Raw genomic sequence first — 21,490 nt, 5'->3', positions numbered from 1 at the left:
ACATTGCCAAAATATTACACAATTCCAATGAAATAAGTCATAGTGTAATAATAATAATAATAATGTGTATTCAATAGTAGGCAGATTTGTAGAATAAATTAGAATTTGAAAGTACGTTTAATTGTACAGATTAATTAATAAATACAATAATTTTATTTAGATATGGCAATGAAAAATATAAATGTCATAACTGAAATATACTTCATGTTAGATACTAGTTGCTCCTTGTAGGTGATTTCCCGCCTGTTATCTTGAAATGATTTGAATTTTGATGTTTATACAACATATATAAAAAATTAAAACATTGTGCAACTATATTTATTATTCCAATGTTTTGATGTTTGATTATCTGAGTTACTGATTGTTTAGTGGTTACATACTTATTTCCGCAGTTCTATTTGTCGTATACATAACAGCAACAAAGAGTTCGACGCACATCTTATTCACTATCTATAAGTGTTTAAAATGTCTATTTTAAACCCGATATCGGTTACTCTATTGGTGTCCTTAATTTAGCAGTGGTGTCCTTAATTTAGCCCAGATTTGAGACATTTTAATATTGATTCGCAATGGAAAACAGTTTGAGCTTTTCAAATTCTCGAAATAGCTCTTTCAGTAACGACAGAAAAACAGCGTTCCGGACTATTTTAGAGGATGTTATAAACTTAGGTGAGTTTCTTCATTACTATTTGACCTTCAAATATTATTAATTAACATATATAAGTATAAGTTTGCTTCTCAATTTATTCCAGATCGTATTTATTTTTGGCCACCGACATAAAGAAGGATCGTTATAAGTTCAGCGTCTGTGTATGTGTCTGTGTGTGTGTGTCTGTGGCACTGTAAGGTGTAAATCAATTTTGATATGTTTTCCTCATTTAAAAGCTGTATTCCTTGTGGTGGTTCTGTGTATGGTTAATATTGGTCCAGCATTATAAGGGCTATTAGCTTTTCCATAGTGATGTACTGCATTTTTGGACTATGTTTACCTGATAAGGTAGTCAGTCACAAGCATCAGTATATGCATTAAATGACTATATGCGTTCGGATTTATAAAATCTAATAAACGATTGATATTTTGTGACTAAGTGATAAGATGCTGTTCACTTAGAATAATAATTAATAATATATATATCTTATTACAGAAGAACAGAATATCAGCGATAATTTACAAACAATCGAGAAGACATCAAAGATATTGAGAGAAGTTGATGATCTGTACGGCAGAGACGAGTTGAAACATCCAGGTGAGTTATTATACATAATCGTAAAAGTCATACTCGCTTGGTGTTGCTAAGTGTAAAGCTGGGAAATTAATTTATAATATTAGTTTATGCCTTAATGAAACTAATATTGTTTCGATTACTATACATATATATATATTTTTTCTAAACTACATACCACAAAAGTTTCGGTTACTGTCCAGCGGCCGCGATCGCTGCCAGACGTAGATGTCTCTCGTCTTTAAAATATAACAAAATTAACCCGTCGTAATCCGAATAATATTATTATCATTTACATGATAGCTGGCAAGATTTTTAGATATCATTAGTTCCTGTCATAGTATCACTACTGATAACAGTACATATGTGACACATATAATATAGTTCTATCACAACCAGCAAAATATTGTAATATCTTTGATGTTGTGCTTAAATGTTTTGATTGAATGAGTATGGAATGTGACAGAATAATCTTGCATATGGTCTCTAATGATAATATTACATTATATATATATACATATATATATGTATAGGGTTGCTGGTGAGGTCAACCTAAACCCTTTGAGATGTTACTCTCCATCATTCCTGATCAATTTGACGAAAGTACTCCATATCTTAAACCTAATGGTTCTCAAGTTATCGGTATTTGTATTTCTTTTATAAAAATTACATATATTTTTGTCTATACCCCCTCTTTTTAGGGTCACAATTTTCATTTATTTTGCTATTTTCATTTATTTTGCTATTTTTGTGTTATCATTTTAAACTATACCAATTGTTTTGTAGTAGACAGTCAATTGCTATAAAAGAATTAATAAAAAAAAATGTCTATGACAGCAGTGGCGTGCACACCATAGATGCTACTAAGCACTGCATACCCTACCCATATAACAACTAAACCTATATTGTTTAATTCTTACTTGCATACTTTTAGTCATACATTACGCAATACGAATGTTTACAGACATTTATAATGACATTTATTCACGACTTGTTAAAAGTGCCATCTAGTAATGTAAAAACGAAACTGCTTTCTGCTAGCGCCGCTATGCAGCCAGAGCGGCGCTGGGCACAACCACTCGGTGCTTATTTTCCATACAAAAGTTCTCAAGGACGATCTACAAATCTCGTGTCGTATGAGAAAATGTTTGCATGTGTGTGTGCTAAAGTCTATGTGTGAGTGTATTCTAGAAGCACTGCATAGTTTTATCGTTTAAAATGTCGTGGAAAGTCCGTTAATTGTCAAATGAAACGGAGCTCTCTGATTGGTCGGTGAACTGTTCATGTGTTTTTTTCGCCATTTTGTTGTTATTGAACATTGTCATTTGTCTCTCTAAGAGCAAGTGAATAAGTTTTAAGTAGCTCATTAGTAAATAGAGAATTAACTTATTAACGAATTATGGAAAATTGTAGCTGTGATCTCCGTGCTGGTGATGTGTGTTTAACGAAATTAATTACGAGTACATTTTCAATATTGTCGTTTGATAATAAAATTAAGATAATTGCAAAGGGACGGTGTGTGACCAGTTGAGGGTGAACTAAAAGGAAGGTAATGTCATTCGTTTTAATAAAAAGTATTATGATAGTTTTAATCAGCTAGCAGGTTGTATACACAAATAAGTTATATTGTTTTCCTTGTTTGTTGTTTTCAAATAATAATAATAAGAATGTTTGGATCTCCACTGGATATTCCGATTTAAATAACTTTTATAAAGCGGTGATGAACAGATCGTAATCGTTTTAAGATACTCTCGTGGCTCAGAGGTAGTTGAGAGACACATTACATTCATTTATACATTACGCGCGAATATTATCAATGTTTAAATGAAACTAATATTTCCGGATTACATGCTCCCGACGTTCCGATTACTCAGCAGCGACCGTGATCACTGCGGACATCTCGTCTGCAAAATAATTACAAATTACGTGTAGTAATACGAAAATATTAGTTTAATACAAATGAATACTTGCGAAAGACCTCATTACTATCAATGTTTTAGAAGAGGAAATGATGAAAATTGTTTTTTTTTTTCATATTCTGCTTACCCTACCCCACATCTCTGTGCACGTCTGACACTGTATGTCAGATGGAGTAAATATATCTACTGCTCCTCAGCTTTCCAATAAGGTATAGCTGAGGTATTGTTAGGACTTCGGAGAAAACGTGACGAATCTCCAACTCGGATGAGTAGGAATTCGATGAAGACGGGATCCATGATTATCATTAGGCACGTTATTGGATCCCAATAATTACAAAAAATCTCAATAAAGAAGCCTAAAGGGTTCACAGTGATTTCCAGAACGTAAAAATTATGTCCCAGTATTATGTTTTATAACTGCCATTTAAGCAAATCTTTTTAGATACGTATATTAATCTAATTTTATCTAATTAAGTCGTGGTGGCCTGGAGGTTAAAGGACCGCCTCTCATGCGTGAGGGCACGGGTTCGAAACCTGGCAAGTACCAATGTGATTTTTCATAGTCATATGTACTTTCTAATAGTATTTAGACGCCGCTGACGGACGGTGAAGGAAAACATCGTGAGGAAACCTGGATTTATAATTTCAAATTATAAGATTGAAATCGCCAACCCGTCTTGAGCGAGCGTGGCGATTAATGCTCTAACCTTCTCCATGCGAGAAGAAGCTTATGCTCAGCAGTGGGCTTCCGATAGGCTGATGATGATGATGATGATGATGATGATGATTAATCTAATTGCAGGTGAGAGTTACTTGGATTCTAAGGTGCTGTGCGCGACCAGCCTACTCGCTGTGCGATGTTCGGAGTCGGTCAGCGGCAATCTTAACAAATACGATAAAAGCGAACTCGCGAAACACATCGTAAGTGGCGTGTTTGTTTGGATGTATTTTTTTGTCCATCTTATGTCTTGTCTAAATTTCTTGGAAGTACTACTCGAGATTATTCTCAGTTTTAAGAAATTTCTCAATTCTCAATTTTAAGATCATCTCAAAAGCAAAAAAATACTCAAAATTACTCATGTCTTGGAAAAAATATTCAAAATTGATGAAAATCTATAGAATATCAATGATATATTGATTTTACGCCACAGCTATTTGGTGTAAATGGTGTAGCAAAGTCTTTTGTTTTGGACATGTTTTTCTGTTCCATACGAGACATACAAGCTCTCATTGCTGTAGGTTTTATCAAAAATAAATAATTAGTTAGTATTAATAAATATTCATCTTTATTTATCCTCATTGCCCTCCCTTTTATATACTACTTGTATACTTTCTGTCATACAAAAATTATATACAAAAAGCTCATATCGTTTCGTCCATTGTGTAACCCAGGGTTCGAACCCGGACTTCTGGGAGTTCCCGTTTCCGCTAGAAGCCCAACCGGTGTTGTACCTCCACGGGACCTTCGCGCCGACTCCGCCCGAAGAAAGACCGCGAGTCCCAAGGAGGAAGGTTGTGAAACAAAAGGCAGCCGCCCTTAAAGTGCCAAAGACTAAAGACAAGTAAGATTGGTTTTACACAAACACACACACGCCCGCACACTCACAAGCACACTCACACTCACACGCGCACACGCACACACGTATATATATAATAAGTGGGAAGTTATGATTATATCTAAGACATTGTCATCTCGTCTGCCCGTGATCACGGTTGTGATCATGGGTGATTTGTGATCACAAATATAAAAAAAATTATAGTGTATCCGAATACTTACTTTTATTAAATGGAAAATTAACGTACACAAAGAAATGCACAGATAAGATCTTTTAATATGACGTTGATTCAAGTTACGACACGACATCTCTATTGGATAAGTGACTGAAACACTGTCCCAGAATACTCGGGTTCGACAGTCTTATGATTATAATAAAAAAAGGAACTATCTCTGCATAGTTTCAATACTAAATCATTGCTGAGTAAATACGATTTACTCTGTTATCCATCAGCGTCGAGGAAAAGGACAAAGAACTTGAGATCTTCAAGAGGGTAAACAAAATAGTGAAGCAGGCCTGTCGCGACGGACCACTGTGCTATTTCAAGTTAGCGTTGGACCCGACGAGCTTCACGAAGACCGTCGAGAATATCTATTATCTGTCGTTCCTTGTAGCGGACGGCGTCTTAGAAGTCTTTATTGGTAGGTCTATAATTTAAGGGACATGTATAGGTGGTGGAGCCTGGTTGTGGTCAAGTTATTACAGCTCGAATATGGGCTGGCACGACCTGGTTTGTATCACCCTGTCACAGATCCGAGTGAAGTAGTCTTTAATGGCTGCGTTTTGTCCGATGAGTGAGAGAGACGGTTGCCTTTTTTCTTTTCCTATCCTCTCTTCTCCCTCTCCCACAATTAAGGTCGGCAAGCAACCGCAACTTCCCTTATGTAGTCCGTCTGGTCGTTGGCCACCTTTTGATAAAAATAAATATAAACATATACAACGCATATGTAAAAAAAATGTACTTAATTATTTTTATGTCCATGGTTGAGAAAGAGGGAAAGGGGGCCATAAGGAAATGACAGGAAAAGGTGGGAACAGGGAAAGGGCAACCAGCTCTCTCTCTTATCGGACGAAAGCAGTCATTAATGACTCCTTCACGCCCATCTTCTGTGAGAGGTTGGTACTAGCCGGTTAAGCCAGTCCATGTTTGAGCTGTAGTTATTTGACCACAGCTAGGCTCTACCACCTATAAAATAGATTGATCGTTGGATGTTTATTTTATTTATCTTTTCTCGTTGGACAGACGAAGGCACTGGCCTTCCATTCGTAAAAACAAGATCCAGCAACGAGAGGCAGGACGCCAATAACAAGAACCAGTTTATATTGTCCATGAATATGAAGTTATACAGGGTGAGCTGTATCCTATAATATACAGAATGTTTAAATTTCGAATATGAGTTTCAAATATTCATATTATATACACGGATGTTTAAAATTCTTCATCATAAAATATTATTAATTTTCAGAATTTAATAAAAGTTTTCCAAATAAGAGAACCGATGATGGTGATAAACAAGGATTGAGAAAATGCGCTGGTAACTATGAAGATTGCAATACATCTTAGATACGTATTGTATAAGTAAATATAACACAGTGAAATTGTATGTACAAATATTATATAAGTATGTATGTTATTTTTTTGTAAATTGTTAGTTTCAATATATTTTTATACGAAATTGTCTCATTAATGTTTATGCGGCTGGTTGATAATACCCTGAAGAAGTTATGTGAAGGTGTGGTCAGGATTTTGTAAATTGATTTAACAATAATCGATTTGGTTTGGGTTGCCGTGGTTGCGTACGAAGGTTTAATGGCGGATGTGCCCGAAGTGGCCGATATTTGATATGAAATTGATGACATTTTGATCTTGTTGGTTAAAATATCAGAACTAAATGACAAACCTGTAGTTGTTGTCAAGCTGGTCTATATTTGAGATGAAATTGTTGTGACATTTTGATTTTGTGGGTAATAATGTCGGAATTAAATGACAAAATTGTTGTTGTTGTCAAGATGGTCTATATTTGAGATGAAATTGTTGTGACATTTTGATTTTGTGGGTAACAATGTCGGAATTAAATGACAAAACTGTTGTTGTTGTCAAGATGGTCTATATTTGAGATGAAATTGTTGTGACATTTTGATTTTGTGGGTAACAATGTCAGAATTAAATGACAAAACTGTAGTTGTTGTCAAGGTGCTCAATATGTGAAATAAAATTGTTGTGACATTTTGATTTTGTGGGTAACAATGTCAGAATTAAATGACAAAACTGTTGTTGTTGTCAAGATGGTCTATATTTGAGATGAAATTGTTGTGACATTTTGATTTTGTGGGTAACAATGTCAGAATTAAATGACAAAACTATTCTTGTTGTCAAGCTGGTCTATATTTGAGATGAAATTGTTGTGACATTTTGATTTTGTGGGTAACAATGTCAGAATTAAATGACAAAACTGTTGTTGTTGTCAAGCTGGTCTATATTTGAGATGAAATTGTTGTGACATTTTGATTTTGTGGGTAACAATGTCAGAATTAAATGACAAAACTGTAGTTGTTGTCAAGGTGGTCTATATGTGAGATAAAATTGTTGTGACATTTTGATTTTGTGGGTAACAATGTCAGAATTAAATGACAAAACTGTTGTTGTTGTTAAGCTGGTCTATATTTGAGATGAAATTGTTGTGACATTTTGATTTTGTGGGTAACAATGTCAGAATTAAATGACAAAACTATTCTTGTTGTCAAGCTGGTCTATATTTGAGATGAAATTGTTGTGACATTTTGATTTTGTGGGTAACAATGTCAGAATTAAATGACAAAACTGTTGTTGTTGTTAAGCTGGTCTATATTTGAGATGAAATTGTTGTGACATTTTGATTTTGTGGGTAACAATGTCAGAATTAAATGACAAAACTGTAGTTGTTGTCAAGGTGGTCTATATTTGAGATGAAATTGTTGTGACATTTTGATTTTGTGGGTAACAATGTCAGAATTAAATGACAAAACTGTTGTTGTTGTTAAGCTGGTCTATATTTGAGATGAAATTGTTGTGACATTTTGATTTTGTGGGTAACAATGTCAGAATTAAATGACAAAACTATTCTTGTTGTCAAGCTGGTCTATATTTGAGATGAAATTGTTGTGACATTTTGATCTTGTTGGTAACAATGTCAGAATTAAATGACAAAACTGTTGGTGTTGTCAAGGTGGTCTATATTTGAGATGAAATTGTTGTGACATTTTGATCTTGTTGGTAACAATGTCAGAATTAAATGACAAAACTGTAGTTGTTGTCAAGGTGGTCTATATTTGAGATGAAGTTGTTGTGCCAGTATCGTAGCATGTATCGTCAGACCACATTTTTTTATCTGTGAAAAAATTCTTTCCATTGGCGCTGAAGTACCGGGTAGACACATAGCAAACTCCACAATTTTTTTTTTTAATTTGGCACCTCAATATGCTGCTTGTGAAAATGGGAGAAAAGCTGGACTTGCTCGGAGTAATTAGCTTCATTAGAATTTTGGAAGAATCTTTTTGCCAATAACACCTCATTAAACAGCTCGTCAATCATGATTCGGGTTTTCGTTTGAGGTTTTTGCATTTTATTTATATGTTCTGCTGCTTTTTCGATTTCACTCCAGTTGAGCTCGTTTTTCAAGCAGATCCACTCAAAATCTTCAGCTCCGTCGAAGCTCTTTTCCCAGAATGTTAAATACGATATGCAGCGCTCATAAAAAGCGTGAACGTCACTCATGAAGTTTTCGAAATTTATGGACTCTTTCAATTTATTTAAAAGTTAAGCTGCTTGTGGAAGAAATTTGTTTTCCACCCTGTTTTGAAGGTTGGTTTTTAACTTTGCCAACTCCATACCTACATCTGTCGCCGTTGAGTTAGTCTTCTCTATAGACTAAATGGTCTTGTTGAATACATTTAACTGTCCAAGCACAAACCAAAAATAAACTGCTCCAATTTTTGTTGTGAAGAACTGTCGCAATGCGAGCGGGCAGTTTACTTGAGCAAGAAAATAAGATTTCAAGCCTTCGTATAGCTGCAGGATCCTTTGCACAGCAGTAATAAAGACAGAAATCTTGTATTTCCATGTTTCACAAATTTTTTGTACTCGATGTCAGCTGTCTCACTAAACTCTAAAGTTTGTGACGCGTACAGTATATATACAAAAATATTTGTATATTTTAACAACGATAGCCTCTATTTCGACAGGCAGATCATCAACTGCATGTTGAATTGTATTGTGAATGACGTGTGCGCTGCAAACAATGCCTTTTTTGTTAACGTCGAGACCCTCCTTGAGCCTGGAAAAGACGTTGTTGGTTGCCTGTTTACCCCTCTGAAATTCGTATTACAGTTATCACCACAGAAAGCAGCCACCTTGTTTTCTATTTCGTGTCTTTCGATTATCGACGTTATGTGATTGGCCAAGATTTTAGACGTTTCTCCGACGACAGATCGGAAATCGAGTAACTTTATAGATATACCTCTCACAGCTACAAAGTAAGTACCTCACAAGTATCGGTGCCAATTTAACATCATGTCTGTTTGAGGTATCTGTTGAAATGCTCAAAAAATTGCATTCTTTTAGCTCATCGTGTAGTTCATCTCTTGCCATCGGTGCGATTACTCCCGTAATGATCGCTTCGCACTTGGTACGCGCAGACCCGAATTTGGGGTCCAATAATTCGATATTAATTTTGAGAAGCAATCAGATGTTTTAAAACTTATATCGTGCATTGCTGTATGGAATGCAAAAGTAGCTTCTTTAGCAGCAATGGAAAGTTCATTTTCTGCGGGTTCGACATTTTTGAAAAACGATGAGCTTGCAATGGCACTTACGCTGGCCTTTTGTTTCGAGCACTTTAGATGATCCTTGATGTCCACTTTTCCACCGTGTGCTATTGAAATCTCTGATAAACACTGTTGACATTTCACTCTGTCGTTATGACCGCAGAGCTTTTTAGGAAACGGATAGTCATTTTCAAGTTCTTTTGTAAATGTACAATTTCGTTTTGGCATGCTGGGCCAGGAAAAATCGTACGATAAATATCTGTTTCGATGAAAAAAAGTCCATACTTTAATAGTGGACACGTGCAGTAGACACGCCTTCATGTGCACAACTGACTGAGGTAATAGACTTGCACGCTCACGCACGCAGTTTGTATCACTGGTTCTCGCTCGCTTTTGTTTCGTCTTTGGCGCGGGTGGCACCGCGGGGCGCGGGGGAACGTTTGGTTGGGGTGTCGGTGCTGTTCAAGTTTGACCGGGACGCCGGGACAGGGATCTCAAACCGGGACTATCCCGGTCAAACCCGGACGTATGGGAAGCCTATCTGTAAGGCCATGTCTGTTACGTTATCACAACACTTTTTGCAAAACTCATGTCCATTTCAAGTAGCGTCCATATAATATTGCAATATTCCATGTAAAATTTCTGCTAAACTTCTTTTATATATTTTCTCTGAGAAAGCTTTACACCATCATCACATTTTGCAATTTGTAATGCTAGACAATAGTTTGCTTTTCCGAAATCTTTTAACCCTTAATAGCCTGATTAACGAAAGTGTTTTCTTTTAATATTACTGTGTTTGCTTGAGGGTCTAGATGAAGGGGAAAATAGCTAAAAAAATCAAAATATTTATTTTACATATTTATTAAGAAAAAAACTAAGTATCAATTTTGATACTTCAGGCATTAACGCCATAAAGAAATCAGGTATACCTATGCATGAAATAATGCGAAACATTGATTGTTTTTATTATCGCATAACGACACTTTACACTTTTTACAGAACCAGGAGGTAAGTTTCCTACAATTATTAAATTTACACTTATTTCTAGAATCCATAAATATTTTTTCGGGACCAATATAATCGCAACGCACATCAGTAGAGGGTAGTACTTGTACACCTGTCCGGGGTCTTTTAGAAGGTACTGTAGTATCTTGTCGACTGTTGGTACTGGGTCTTCCCCTTTTATTTTTCGAGTGACTTTAATATCTACATAAAGTATCGGAAAGCTCAGTTCTAAAATCTGCTAACTTCATAATATTCTTTTGAAGTTTTCCTTTCATTGTGTTTACTTTTTTGTATAGTGCCCATGCGTTGATGACAGTCATGTCTAATAAGTGATAGAAGAGCCTCGTCCACTTTCTCGACTTTATACGGATGCGATATCGACCAATGAAGCTATCCATCAAATCAACGCCGCCCATGTGTGCATTATATTATTTTATGACACGAGGACATGATACTTGAACATTGGCCTTTATTTTATTTCGTAGCGGGTTATAGTATCCGCTGGTTCAGCGCTAACATACGTGGAAAGTAATAGTACTTGTTTGTTGTCTTTCCAACTTGTGCCCAAAAATTCTTGGCCTTCGAGAGAGGCCACATTTTCGTGATATGTTCCTCTGGGTACGTTAGACCTCATAATTTCCCGTTTCAACGGCAACTTGCACGACTTTCCAAGCCTGTGTCTTTGTACCGTCCCAAGACAATAAATACCTTCGTTGGCCAAATAATGTAGCAGAGGAATATTTGTATAAAAATTGTCAAAATAAGTTATATGATTCCCGTGCTTTAGTACTGGTCGTAACAATCAATTAACTGTATTCGATACAGCTCCGAGGTCTGGTTCGCCAGGTAAACGATCAATGTCCTTAGCTCCTGAGTAAATCTCAAAACTGTAGGCATACCCAGACAGACAGCATAAAACGTATAATTTGAATCCCCACTTCTGGGGCTTGTTGGGTAAGTACTGTTTCATAAAATGTTTAATTTTAGTGGAACGCATTGCTCGTCTAGTGATAGACGATGCTCAAATGGTACAGTAATAAATTTCTTGTTCAAATAGTCTATCACTGGTCTTACTTTATGCAGTCGGTCGTGTTGGGGATGATCAATGGGCAAATGTTTAGAGTCGTCATTCATGTGAAAAATTTGTCGAATTTTATCAAATCTGTTGCGAGTCATTGTTTGTGCTATGGGTTCAAACTTTGTAATGTTTGACCAGTATGACCTGACACTAGGATAATGATATACACTAGTAAAAAATAAGAATCCCAATAAATTTACGTAATTCTAGGACAGTTACAGGTTCTGTAAAGTTGGGATTCTTTTGGAAGACATATTTATTTGACTCGTCCACTAGAAATCTCAAAATTTCTTCACCGAAAAAATAAGAAAAAAAACTGAGAAGGAGTGTCTAAGTTCATAATTTCTTGTAAATACTCAGTGTTTCCAGCAAACTGTAAAGCATTTTGGACTACACTGCCGGCCAAAAGTTTGAGACCACCTACATAAAAGTTGGAAATTGATGTAAAACCCAAAATAAAAAGCTGAACATGAAAGGATTTGTTGAAATATTTATTAGGTATGGCAAATGCGATGAAATATAAACAAAAAATATTAAACACTTCGACAATTTAACTTAAAATATATGTTGACAAGCTAAACAGATTCTTCATCAAAAAACCCTCCCTTGCATTGAATCACTTTGTTGACAAGTCTTGGCATGCGGGCAATCAATTTGTCGATTGTTTCTTGTGAAATATTGTTCCAGCTTTCTTGCAAAACTCTCCACAAATCCTCTTGTGAGCTGGGACAACAACTGCGCACGTTTCTTTCCAGCTCTTCCCACAAAAGTTCTATAGGGTTAAGGTCGGGGCTCTGAGGGGGCCACACCATGTTTTTTAACACTCCTTCTGCTTCTTTTTTATCTAAATAACCCCGGCACAGTTTGGAGCTGTGTTTAGGGTCGTTGTCTTGTTGGAAAATAAAGCCATCTCCAACTAGCCGAAGTCCCGATGGTACAGCATTACACTCCAATATTTGTTTGTACTGCTCTTTTTTCATAATTCCTTCGACTCGTACCAAATCTCCAGTTCCACGGCTCGAGAAACAACCCCAAACCATAATGGAACCACCGCCATGCTTCACTGTGGGGAGGATACAGTCTGGCATCATCTTTTCCTTGACACTCCGCCGAACAAAAACACGTCTTTTGCTCACAAGCACTTCAAATTTGGACTCATCTGTCCATAGAACTCTTTTGAAGTCTTCTTCACTCCAGTTTCGATGGGTAAGGGCCCACTGCATTCTCTTCTTTTTGTTTTGTGGCTTTAACCCATATTATCCCAAGGTGTGATTTTTTTTTAGTAAATGTGTTTTATCTATGTGTAGTTATTTAATAGCACCTAAATAACAGGAAAATAACCATTTTTCAAAAGTAATTGTTATACTTGCTGAAATTCAGGACCGCACCTTAAATGGGGCGCTGGGTAAATATGCCCATGGGTTTTATATGCGAACATCATAAAGTCAGCTGCTTTTTTAAATTCGTTTTTAATAGAAAAATAAGAATAAGTACACAAAAATTATTAAACATTACAAAATATGAGATCAATTATGGACGTCAGCTAAAAATCTTGGTTGAAATAGAGAAAAAACAATATTATTTTATGGTATGAAAAGCTTGAGAGCAATGTTGATGGACCCCAACTCCACATTTACTGCATTTGAATTTTGTATTCTTGTGACATTCGCGGCATCGAATTTGAGTTTCATTTCTAATAATATAATGGTCCTTCCCATCGAGTCTTACTGAATCCGGCAGTTTACTTTTAGTAGTTGCCGGTGTCTTGCCTCCAATTCGTTTTGGTATGGATGTAGAAGATTTGCCAAGTATCAAATAAGTCTGAACTATGTATCTTGTAAATGACAAGAAATCATGAGCATCTTTAGCTTGGCCTGCAGGTGAAAGTCGGTATAACTGGAAGGCATTATTAGCACATACATTTATAGGGAACATCATCATTTGCCAGTACCATCCCTTCAGTCTTATTGCAATTCTATATTTTCCAACATTTTGGTCGAGTCGGTCGACCCCGCCCATATATTTATTATATAATAGATAACAATGCGGTTGATCTACGTCTACTCTTTTATTGCCGCACCACCTCTTTACCTTACCAACAGGATGAACACCGCTTTCCGTTGAGGCAATAGTTACGATGTTGTTATCGTTGTAGCGGACTAATGTCGTGTTGGACGATAAATCAGTAATTTGGTGGTGGTATCCCCTTGTTGTCTTTTTCATCTCCTTTATGTCTTTTAGTGGGGCGCCTTCCGTTCTATTAGCCCGCAATGTTCCAGTGATATCGTGACCCATCTGGCTTACCTCGTCTAATAAACGTAAGGAAGTGAAAAAATTATCAACATAGAAACTGTAGTGATTATCACTTGGTAGTTTTGCAATCAAATTCGTTACCACAGAACCTCCAACGCCTAGATTTGGATTAGTATTTCCAGTTTTTGCTCCTTGGTAGGGTTCTCCATAAATTAGATACCCCAATCGAGTACATAATGACCAAATCTTGTATCCAAAACGTATGGGCTTCCCGTGAATGTGTTGCTTTGCGCCATGTTTCCCAAAGTAAGGTACCATAGACTCGTCAATAGATAAGTGTTTGTCTCCGGGATAAAACTTTAGCCATCTCTCATTCATCATATTCCAAAGTGGTCTCACTTTTGCAAATTTATCATCAGTGGGAAGGCGATTGTTATCGCATGCATGAAAAAAAAGTAAAAGCTCTTCAAAACGATTACGAGTCATGCATGATGCAACTCCTGGATGATGAGTATCGATGCTCTGATCCCAGTATAGTCTATAGCGTGAAGCACTATTGTAGCCTGACAAGAGTAGAATACCTATAAAGTTTTTTACTTCTTCAATAGTTAGTCGAAAATTGACTTGACCTTTTGCAATTGCATTTTGTTCAGTGCTAGACCGGAGAAGCTCGTAAACTTCTTCGTCAAAAAACATTTCGAAAAAATCTAATGGGTTATCTTTATCTAAAATAAAATCAGGTTGCATCGACTCTTTTTCAGGTTTAGCAGTTATATCTTTTTGTCTCCACTTCCTCTTGACAATAGTTTTAGATTTTTTTACTGGTGGTTCAATTGACTGAGATGTGGACGGCTGTTCTTCCTGATGCATACATGGAATTCCATCAACGGTTTCCAGGATTCCATCTGCTGATGGTAGTTGGCATCGCACCTCAGCTTCAGCTAGTAGTTGTCGACGTGTAAGATTACTAATTTCTCCCATTTCTTCGCTTCCGCTGTCTTCGTCACTCAAGTCATCGTTATCAGGTGGTGTAATAAATATATCTGCAGAAATTATATTGAGATCATCCTCTAATGCCGATATAATTTCGTGAACGTTCAACCTGTAAACAAAAAAACATATAAAAATACGATAAAACAGTCCTAACTATAATTTGCTAGCGCTGGGAATACAAGGTTCCGTAACAAAAACAACGGTGCCTCTTATTCCCAGCGCACCTCAATTGGGGCGCTGCACAAAACTGAGTAAAAAGTACCTATGAAAACAAATTATTGGCAAATTTATGATGTTGACTAATATATAAGCTAATACTGTCTAAAAAAAAGTAATAACGCTAAAAATAATCATAAGTACTAAAACAATATTACTCACCCTTTTCTGGAGCTCATGATAGCTAAAATTCACAGATTTTAACGAATTATTGAGAGATAACCAAAAACAATAATCACTTTCAATAAGTATTAGGTTATAATTATATATGTCAACAATACAAATAAATTATAACCTCTACCCGCATTAATTAAATAACCTCTAATCTGAAACAAAAAACAAGTGCACCTTAAGTGGAGCGCTGGGATAATATGGGTTAAATACAATTGGAGACAAACAGCAACCTTAAAATAGTCCTACATTGTAACTAAAAGTTTTTGAATGGCCTTTTTTAGTTGTTATAGAAAACTTTAATTTTGAGTAATACGACGCGATCATATCAGTAACTAGGGGCGGAAAGTTGTACCATCTCAGCGCGAATACCATCAATTCGTGTTGTATCGACCCGAACGCGTTCTCTAAGTCTATCCAACACACTGTAATTTGCCTCTCGCTTTTCCTAGCATCTTTTAAACTCTCCGACAGCAAAGTGTTGTGTTCTAGGCATCCAGAAATTCCAGGTAAAAACCCTTTCTGGTGATTTGGCCTAAAATACCTGTTGCTGAGCATGAATCGCGTCATTCTCGTTTGTAGAACTGAGAAAAAGATTTTGGAAATAGTATTTGTTAAGGCTATCGGTCTAGTATCTTTCGGATCTGTGACTCGATCTTTTTTGGGAATGAGGACAAAAATTGCTTTCCCGAAGCACTCCGGGATTTGCTTCCTTGACCAGATTTTATCGTATATATATGTGAGATGTTTACGAACCGATGGACATTTTTTTTTTATAAATAGAATTATCCGAAAGAATTTCGATTATTTTATTATCATAAACTCATCACTCGTATCCATTATTACGGTCGCGTTCCCTTTATCTGCACGGAGGACAGTCAGATCTTCATTGTTGCGAAGGTGTTTGAGTGCAACTGATTCTTGACGAGAGATGTTTTGTCGAGGCAATTTGCTCCGGCGCAGAACATGTAACGTAGTATTTAATTAAAATAGGAAAGCAAATAAAACAATGAGCGGTTTAGATGACATATCAAAATTGTCTATTCTGTCAAGCTGATTACATAGACTATAGACTAACATTTTTATTTGGTTTATGGCTTAGGACAGATGCCTATAGATACTTTACATCTCCCTTTCTTTATAAACTAAACAAACTTAAAAACGTTTTCTTACATTTTAAAACTAACTTATTATTCTTTAATTAACATGAATGAACATAATAAATTTTATATGACAAAACAATGACTTACTATTATGTGAATAGTAAACTAACATTATTCATCTAATAATTAATGTTGCACAAGAAAATATAAAATGATTGTAAATTTACTGAGCACAGCTTTAATAAGTACTGATTTAAGTGTTATTAAAGATCAAGTCTATTTACTGGTTTTATTATTCTACCATATCTTGATGATCTAGGTGCTGTTGATGGTTGAGTGAGTGTTGACTCCAGCATGTGATTAGAACTACTTGGTGATGAACTTGTTGATGTCGGTTGAGACTCCAGGGCAGCAGGTGATTGTGGTGATGGAACCTGTTGTGTTGTTGGTTCTTCTGTATATTTAATATCAGGAACTACCACTCTGTTTCTGGTTATGTCTGCTTGAGTCTTGTGCAAATGACTGAAGTTTCTGCGTAGTATTTGTCCTTGATCAGTTTGGATGATAACGGATCTTGGTAAACCTTCAGGCCTTTCTAACACCCTTGCCCCCTCCCATTGACGGTGGGCAACTTTGTGTCTGACCTTCTCATTAATTTCAAAAGAATCTGGTTTTTTAGTGTGCCTATTACCATATTTGGCTTGTACTTCTCTTAGTCGTTTAAGCTCAGTGGTCACTCCTGTTATTATTTTTGGTTTTAAGTTGTTGTCGTTTATAGGTAATGGAGATCTGGTAATTCTGCTGTATAGACGTTGATTGGGTGAGCCTAAAATATCATTTCTTGGAGTATTTCTCCAGTTTAATAAAGCAAGTTGGACATCAGACTTGTCCATACTGCATTTTTTCAATATGTTCTTGACTACTTGAACTGCTTTTTCAGCAAGCCCATTGCCCTGAGGGTGATGTGGACTGGAGGTGACATGGTTAAATTTCCACTCTTTTTGAAAGGCCTTGAATTCTCTGGACATGTATTGTGGTCCATTGTCAGTTTGTAGCTCTTCTGGTACTCCATGCACGGCAAACCATTGTTTCAATTGTTCTATAACTTCATACGATGACTGACCTTTTAGCTGTCGAAAATCCACATATCCGGAGTAGCTGTCACAGATTACTATGTAAGTTTTACCTTTTAGTTCAAACAGATCAGATGCAACTATTTGCCATGGAAGTGTAGGAAATTCTTTAACTAGCACTATATCTTTTATGTTATCTCTTTGTGTTTGTTCACAGATGGAGCAGGTTTTGACTAGTTTTATAATGTCGTGGTACTGTCCTTTCCAATAGAAAAGTTGTCGTGCTCTTCTTAAACAGCTGTTTATACCTAGATGTCCTTGATGAATATTCTTTAGCATTTTGGGGATCTGTAATTTAGGTACCACAATTTTATTTCCTTTAAAAATTATACCGTTCAGATAGCTTAGTTCTTCTTTAAAATTAAAATAGTGTTGTAGTTCTGTAGGAAGGTCCCTGACTTTGTCTGGAAATCCTTGTATTATTGTCTTAAGTAGTAACTGTGAGTGTTGGTCTTCTTTTGTGGCTGTAATTAACTCTTGTTTAGCATTTACTGACATAGGTAGTATAACTGCAACTTTCAGATTTTCTTCTTGTTCATATTTTAGATTAGAGGCATCACAGTCTCGACTAAGGAAGTCTGCCAGTGGTATCTCTGTACCTTTTTAAATATAACTTTTGGTGAGTATGGTGTAAGATTAAATAATATCCGTTGCAATCTTGCTGGAGCAGATTGTATGTTTTTCTTGAAGATAGACTCAAGTGGCTTATGGTCTGATTCTACTGTCAGTTCTTTGCCGTAAACATATTCGTGAAATTTCTTACATCCAAACAGTATAGCGAGTGCTTCCTTTTCGATCTGTGGATAGTTCTGTTCACATTTGGTCAACGCCCTTGCTCCGAATGCTATTGGTTGTCCTTCTTGGAGGAGTGCAGCACCAAGATTTTTTGAACTTGCGTCTACACTTAATGTTACAGGTTTATTTACATCATATAGTCTTAATACTGGAGGCCTCTGGAGAACTTGTTTTATTTTGTTCCATGTTTCTTCGTGATGAACTTCCCATATAAAGTTTGTATTTTTGTGTAGCAAGTCTCTTAGTGGATTTGTTAGGTCTGACATATTCGGGATGAATTTATTTAGGTATGTGATCATTCCTAGTAGTCTCTGTAGCTCCGTTTTATTTGTTGGCGTCTTCATTGCTTGTATGGCTTCAACTTTTTCTGGGTCTGCTTCTAGTCCATTAGCTGAAACAATGTGCCCCAGGAATTTAATTCTTTCTGATTCAAAAATGCACTTATTTTTATTTAGTTTGAACCCTGAATTCTTCAGTGTTTCTATAACTTTGCTAACAGTTTTCTTAAGTTCTTCTCTACTTTTTGCATAGATAAAGATGTCATCGATTGACACTCTTGCGTTTTTAAATTTACTGAGCAAATTTGTTAAAATTTCTTGGAATATTTCAGGAGCCGATGATACTCCGAAAGGAAGTCTCTTGAAAGAATATCTTCCCCATGGCGTAGCAAAAGTTAATATCTTTTGTGTTCTTTCAGAAAGTCTAATCTGCCAAAATCCTTTTGTACAATCTAACAATGCAAAGAATTTAGAACCTTTAATGTCTGCTGAAATTTCTTCTATAGTAGTAAGTGGAAAATGACGTCTAAGAATGTTTTTATTTACATCTGACGGATCAATACAGATTCTTATTTTACCTTTTTGTCTCACAATTACCATAGGACTCACGGCAGGGGTAGGCTCTGTTTCTGGTTTAATAACATCTAACTTAACCATTCTATCAAGTTCTTGCCTTACCTCGTCTCTTATAGCATGTGGAATTCTTCTTGACGGTCTAATTTCCAGTCTCGGGTTCTCAATAAGGTCAATATCATATTCAAAGTTTTTATAACATCCTAAGCCTTCGAAGATATCATTTTTACATTCACTTTCCTTCAGTGTTTTCACTCGTGCAATAAGTTCTAATTTTTCACATGTATCAAGTCCTAGAATTGGTGTAACTTTTTCTTTAACTATCTTGAATATTATGTTTCTTTTTTTCATTTTTTATTTTACATAGTAACTCTGCTTCACCTAGAACTGCCATTTTATCTTCTGTATAACTTATTAAATTTTTTGTTCGGCTTGGTTTCAGACTTGCCTTTAGTTTGTTCATCAAGTGTCTCGGTAACACATTGCATTGTGCTCCTGTGTCTAATTTGGCAGCAAATTTTATTTTACCAACTTGTATTGTTTCTGTCCAGTCTTTCTTATCTCCACCACTTACAGCTGATATATATACCTCGTCTTCTGAACAATCTGACATTTCTTCTACAGTGTTCACTTTATTTTTTAATTTAGGATTATAGTTCTTTGTGCGGCACATTTTGGCAAAGTGACCATTTTTGTTGCACTTGGTACAGGGTTTGTTAAATGCTGGACATTCTCTGCGTTTGTGATTTGAACCACACCTTTTGCAGTCAAAATTTTCATTTTCTTTGTTTTTGACACTTTTGTTTTTGACTACTAGTACTTTATCTGTTTTATTTTTGCTTTCAAACTCATCTAATTGTTTGGACGCTTGTTCACTAGTTTTACAGATATTAATAGCTTTGGTTAAGTCTAATTTATCTTCTGTCAACAATTTCTCTCTGACTTGATTGGATCGGATACCAAAAACTATTTTGTCCTTTAACATTTCGTCCAGTAAATTGTCAAATTCGCATTTGATTGCCTGAGTTTTTATTCGGGTTAAAAATTCGTTAAAATATTCATCTTCATTTTGTTCAATCTTAAAAAATATATATCTTTCGAATGATATATTTGTTTTTGGTGCAAAATACTCTTTGAACCTGTTTTTGATGGCGGCCAGGTTTTTTTTTTCTGTATCGCTCAGATTGAAACTATTGTATATTTCGATCGCTTCTGGGCCTATTACTGCCATAAATGTTGCTGCCTGGACATCGGCTGGCTTTTTATCTAGCTGAACAGCGATTGCATACCACTCAAACTGTTGTAACCAGTTTTTCCAACACGTTGATTTGTCCGAGTCAATTTGTAGGTTAGCCGGCGGCTTTATTCCAGATACTGCGTCGTTCGTAGCCATTTTACAACTTTCTCACGAATTTCTTCGTTTCCTTTTTTTAACACGTTTTTAAATAGTTCTGACACCATGTAACGTAGTATTTAATTAAAATAGGAAAGCAAATAAAACAATGAGCGGTTTAGATGACATATCAAAATTGTCTATTCTGTCAAGCTGATTACATAGACTATAGACTAACATTTTTATTTGGTTTATGGCTTAGGACAGATGCCTATAGATACTTTACAGAACATATGAAACATCCTGCCGGATTGCCTCAGACTCTTCTTTCGTGACATGATTCTTATGAAGACATTCCTCAACGTTACAGATAATGTCTTCGAACGGTAATTTTGTTGGCACTGGTGCAAAATTAAATCCTTTTTTAAGGATCTCAGTGGTTTGTTTACCTAAGGTTTGCTTTGACAGATTGACTACAGTTACCGATGTCTGTGCTGCCCGTCTTAAATTAATATTACAATTATTGCCATTACTATTACTAATTTTAATTTTGTCCGTTAATTTTTTAAATTTATTAATTTCATTATTTTTCGATATCAAAACATTTTTGCCAATCTGTCTTTGACAAACATTCTTGTATTTCGTAACTCAGAACATCAATTTGAAAATCTAACTGCCGTGCATCCGACCGATGTTGTCTAATAAGATGACAAAGTAACCGTTTACTTGCCTGATGGAGTATCCTGCTGCTATGTTTGATGTCTTTTTTAGGTGATATTTTGACACATGTTGGTATGATGTCATGATCCCGGCATCTCTTGAGGAAATTCAAGGATGGTAATAATTTAGCTTTCTTCGTCTTGAGGTACTCCAACCGGCGTATTCTGTTTGCGATTTCCAGTCCGTACTGATTCACATAATAAGATCTAAGATTTTAACGAGTTTTATACATTTAAATGAAACTAATATTTTTCGGATAAACTACGCGTGCTTTATCTTTGTATAAAACTACATACTCCCGAAGTTTCGGTTACTTCGCATCACCCGTGGTCACGGGC

At 35.9% G+C, this 21,490-nt stretch overlaps 2 protein-coding genes across 2 annotated transcripts; one reads left to right on the top strand and one right to left on the bottom strand.

Annotated features, from left to right (window-relative positions):
- The first annotated feature begins 200 nt into the window (after positions 1-200).
- Positions 201-6,374, top strand: LOC116776982 (non-structural maintenance of chromosomes element 4 homolog A-like). Its single transcript, XM_061529077.1, has 7 exons — positions 201-669; positions 1,146-1,247; positions 3,945-4,063; positions 4,535-4,704; positions 5,152-5,339; positions 5,942-6,048; positions 6,165-6,374. The coding sequence occupies exons 1-7, from the start codon at positions 570-572 to the stop codon at positions 6,219-6,221; spliced, it is 843 nt and encodes a 280-aa protein (XP_061385061.1). The 5' UTR covers positions 201-569; the 3' UTR covers positions 6,222-6,374.
- A 9,860-nt stretch (positions 6,375-16,234) lies between these two features.
- On the bottom strand, positions 16,235-20,727 carry LOC133320450 (uncharacterized). The gene has a single exon (XM_061528954.1). It carries the CDS (start codon positions 20,490-20,492, stop codon positions 19,416-19,418), a length of 1,077 nt encoding a protein of 358 aa, XP_061384938.1. The 5' UTR covers positions 20,493-20,727; the 3' UTR covers positions 16,235-19,415.
- Positions 20,728-21,490: the final 763 nt, after the last annotated feature.

Source organism: Danaus plexippus, assembly GCF_018135715.1.
Source record: "Danaus plexippus chromosome 29 unlocalized genomic scaffold, MEX_DaPlex mxdp_36, whole genome shotgun sequence".
Lineage (NCBI taxonomy): Eukaryota > Metazoa > Arthropoda > Insecta > Lepidoptera > Nymphalidae > Danaus > Danaus plexippus.
Note: the sequence above shows the minus strand (reverse complement) of the source record. Positions and strands in the feature narration are given on the sequence as shown.

What these genes read in the sequence shown, in the direction of transcription:
- LOC116776982 (XM_061529077.1), top strand. Translation starts at nt 570, where the DNA reads ATGGAAAACAGTTTGAGCTTTTCAAATTCTCGAAATAGCTCTTTCAGT. An exon ending in AGAGGATGTTATAAACTTAG is followed by an intron (nt 670 to 1,145) that starts GTGAGTTTCTTC and finishes ATCTTATTACAG; the next exon opens with AAGAACAGAATATCAGCGAT. An exon ending in GTGCCAAAGACTAAAGACAA is followed by an intron (nt 4,705 to 5,151) that starts GTAAGATTGGTT and finishes GTTATCCATCAG; the next exon opens with CGTCGAGGAAAAGGACAAAG.
- LOC133320450 (XM_061528954.1), bottom strand. Translation starts at nt 20,492, where the DNA reads ATGGCTACGAACGACGCAGTATCTGGAATAAAGCCGCCGGCTAACCTA.